The 2,592-nt window shown below is 62.8% G+C and overlaps 1 protein-coding gene across 6 annotated transcripts in view; it reads left to right on the forward strand.

Annotated features, from left to right (window-relative positions):
- Nucleotides 1-180: 180 nt before the first annotated feature.
- The window catches only part of BRD1 (bromodomain containing 1), a 35,006-nt gene continuing 32,594 nt past the window's right edge, over nt 181-2,592 (forward strand). For 4 of the 6 annotated variants that reach the window (XR_824539.1, XM_010832081.1, XM_010832097.1 and 1 more), the window contains exon 1: nt 181-2,582. Coding sequence is in view for 5 of the 6 variants with exons in the window: in XM_010832081.1 (XP_010830383.1) it covers nt 2,209-2,582 (374 nt within the window). In the remaining variant the exon portion in view is untranslated. The remainder of the gene's footprint in view (nt 2,583-2,592) is intronic. The other 2 variants (XM_010832085.1, XM_010832088.1) reach the window with 1 other exon arrangement.

The raw sequence follows: 2,592 nt of genomic DNA on the forward strand, positions 1-2,592 counted from the left end.
TGCCCGGCCGCCCGGCGAGGTGGGGGCGCCCGGGGGCTCGGCTTCCCCGGCCGAGCCGTTTGCCCCGAGGGTCCGCGTTATGTAACCGGACGCGCTGGGCTTGTGAGCCCGGACGGGAAACTTCCTGTTCCAGGGCCGCGCGGACCCGGGCGGCCGCCCCCTCCCGCGCCCGCTGCGGGCGGCCTCCGGGCCCCCAGGAAGAAGTGACCTGGTTGTAATTTACGGGGCACGCGCTGCAGGCGGGCCCCGCTGGAGGAGCCGCCCACCGGCGGAGAAGGGTCGCGGGGGCGGCGCTGCGTGCCGCCCCTGCGCGAGGGTGTTCGTGGCTTTCCTAGGGCCAGGCGGGAAAGGCGGTGTTGGAAGGTGAACCGGCCCTGGGTGCCGCGTTCCTCTCTTGTGGCCACACGGCTTTTCAAGGGGCATTTATCAGAAGGGTCTGGAGGGGCTGCCGATAGTCTCCACGTGGGAACCTTTGTCCTGCACGGAAGCTCCAGGTGGACGGAGGTTGGAGGTTTGGAGCCTGGGGTGTAGGGGAATGGTGGGCTGGTGAGGTGGTCTGCAGAGTGACCAGCGCCTTCTGTCCCTGTCACCATCGAGCTTTCAAATTGCAGAGCTGCCATGAGCAGTAACTGCTGTCCTTATAGCAAGTGGCCAGATAACAAAGCCTCAGTCACTTCAGGAGCGTGTGGGTTTTGAAGAGCCGGTTATGGTTAGTGCTGTTGGTACTGTGCTCTGGAGGAGAAAATTACACGTTTGCCTTTCGTCTGCTGAGTAACCAACTGTGGCTTCTGCCCCACCCCAGAGGACCCCTGAGGCTGCACTGGGGGCCCTCCGCAGGCTGTGGTGCTGACAGCAGGGGGACTTGCCCTCTTCCCAAGAAGGGCTGGCAGGGCCAGGGCAGCTGGGGCGCAGCTTGGCTGACTGCACCCCAGGAATCCAGGGCTGTGGGCCCCTGGGACGTGGAGATGCAGGTGGGTTAGGGTTGGTTTGCCCGTGGTGGCTCTCAGGCTCCCCTTTGTAGGGCGTTCTTGTCAGATTTCACATAAACGTTTCTGTTTGACAAAAGAGAAGGAAAACCACAGTCAGAAGGACCTGTCTCAAGGAATGCCATTTCGGGTCTGCTGCGATTTCCTCTCAGGTGTGACAGTGCAGGCCGCCGCATGGCGGCTTTTCCTGGCCAACTCCCCAGGGCTTTGTCCAGCGGGGGGCCTTGTCCAGCGGGGGGCCTCGGGCTCCACCTGGCATGTGTGTCGGCCAGTCTCGTCAGCATCACTCTGATTCCTGTCAGTGGCGTGTGGTGGTTTGGAGTGGGGAGAGGGCATTGTCATCAGTTCCTAAGGTGTCACCCTGCTTGGCGGGTGGTGGACCAGAGTCAGGGATCGTCAGGAAAGGGAGACTGGAAGTAAAACTTGCTGGTGGCCGATGGCAGATGTCTGACAAGAGCAAGTGCTTGAAAGTCTCCATGGCCAAGGCTTAAGTCGCCTGAGCCTGTGCTGCACCCGGTAGAGGGGAGGAGCACTCTGTGGGTGGCGAGGGGGTCTCCGGGTTGCCCTCACTGTGACGGGATGATGGCCCAGCACTGTGGTCAAGCCAGCAGCCGAGAAGGCCCCCGAGGGGCAGGCAGGTGGCTGGCGTGCAGTCGCCACTTCTGAGAAGCCTGCCCAGGCCAGTATGGGGCTGCCCTCTTGGGTCCCGGCACGGCCGGTGGCCTTTGCCTCAACACGGTTGTGGAGGGTGTGTTCGTGGAGACAGTGACGGGCTGAGGGCTCTCTCCTGGGTAGCAGTGGGGGTCAGACAGTGGCCAGAGCCTGCAGGAGTGCAGCTCTGTGCACGTACTGTCTTGGGCTTGGGACTGCGACCCCAACTCCTGAGGGGTGTGGATCCAGGGTGACCAGTGAGCAGTGGGCGTCAGCATTCTGGAAGGACTCGTCCCCGTGTGTGCCTCTGGGGGCCCTCCTGACTGCCTGCCTTCTCCTCTGGTCCTGGGAGTCCTTGGCGGGGAGCAGTGGCTGTAGGTGGTTGTTGTCATACCTCCGTGAGTCCCGGATGTGTGATTTTGGAAGCCTCAGGGGTGGGTTAGCTGGGACGTCTGCTTGGATTTAGTGCCAGTTGGTTAGTTCTACCCATGTGTGCTTGGTGGTTTTCGCCTCTCCTGTCTTCTGCGTGGCGCTCACGTGTTGTCTGTCTGTTTCAGGGAGTCAGTGCCAAATGAGGAGGAAAGGCCGAGGTCATCGCGCTGCAGCGAGGCACCCTTCCTCCCCTGGCAGCACCAAGCACTCCCCCACACGAGAGACCCTGACCTACGCGCAAGCCCAGAGGATGGTGGAGATTGAGATCGAGGGGCGCCTGCACAGGATCAGCATCTTCGACCCCCTGGAGATCATCCTGGAAGATGACCTCACGGCCCAGGAGATGAGCGAGTGCAACAGCAACAAGGAGAACAGCGAGCGGCCGCCCGTGTGCTTGAGAACTAAGCGGCACAAGAACAACCGGGTCAAGAAGAAAGGCGACGCCCCGCCCAGCGCCCACGGCGCACCGGCCTCCGCCAGCGCCCTCCCCGAGCCCAAGGTGCGGGTGGTGGAGTACAGCCCC

The sequence above is a fragment of the Bison bison genome, unplaced genomic scaffold, assembly GCF_000754665.1.
Source record: "Bison bison bison isolate TAMUID 2011002044 unplaced genomic scaffold, Bison_UMD1.0 scf7180017860370, whole genome shotgun sequence".
In the NCBI taxonomy this organism is placed as follows: Eukaryota; Metazoa; Chordata; class Mammalia; order Artiodactyla; family Bovidae; genus Bison; species Bison bison.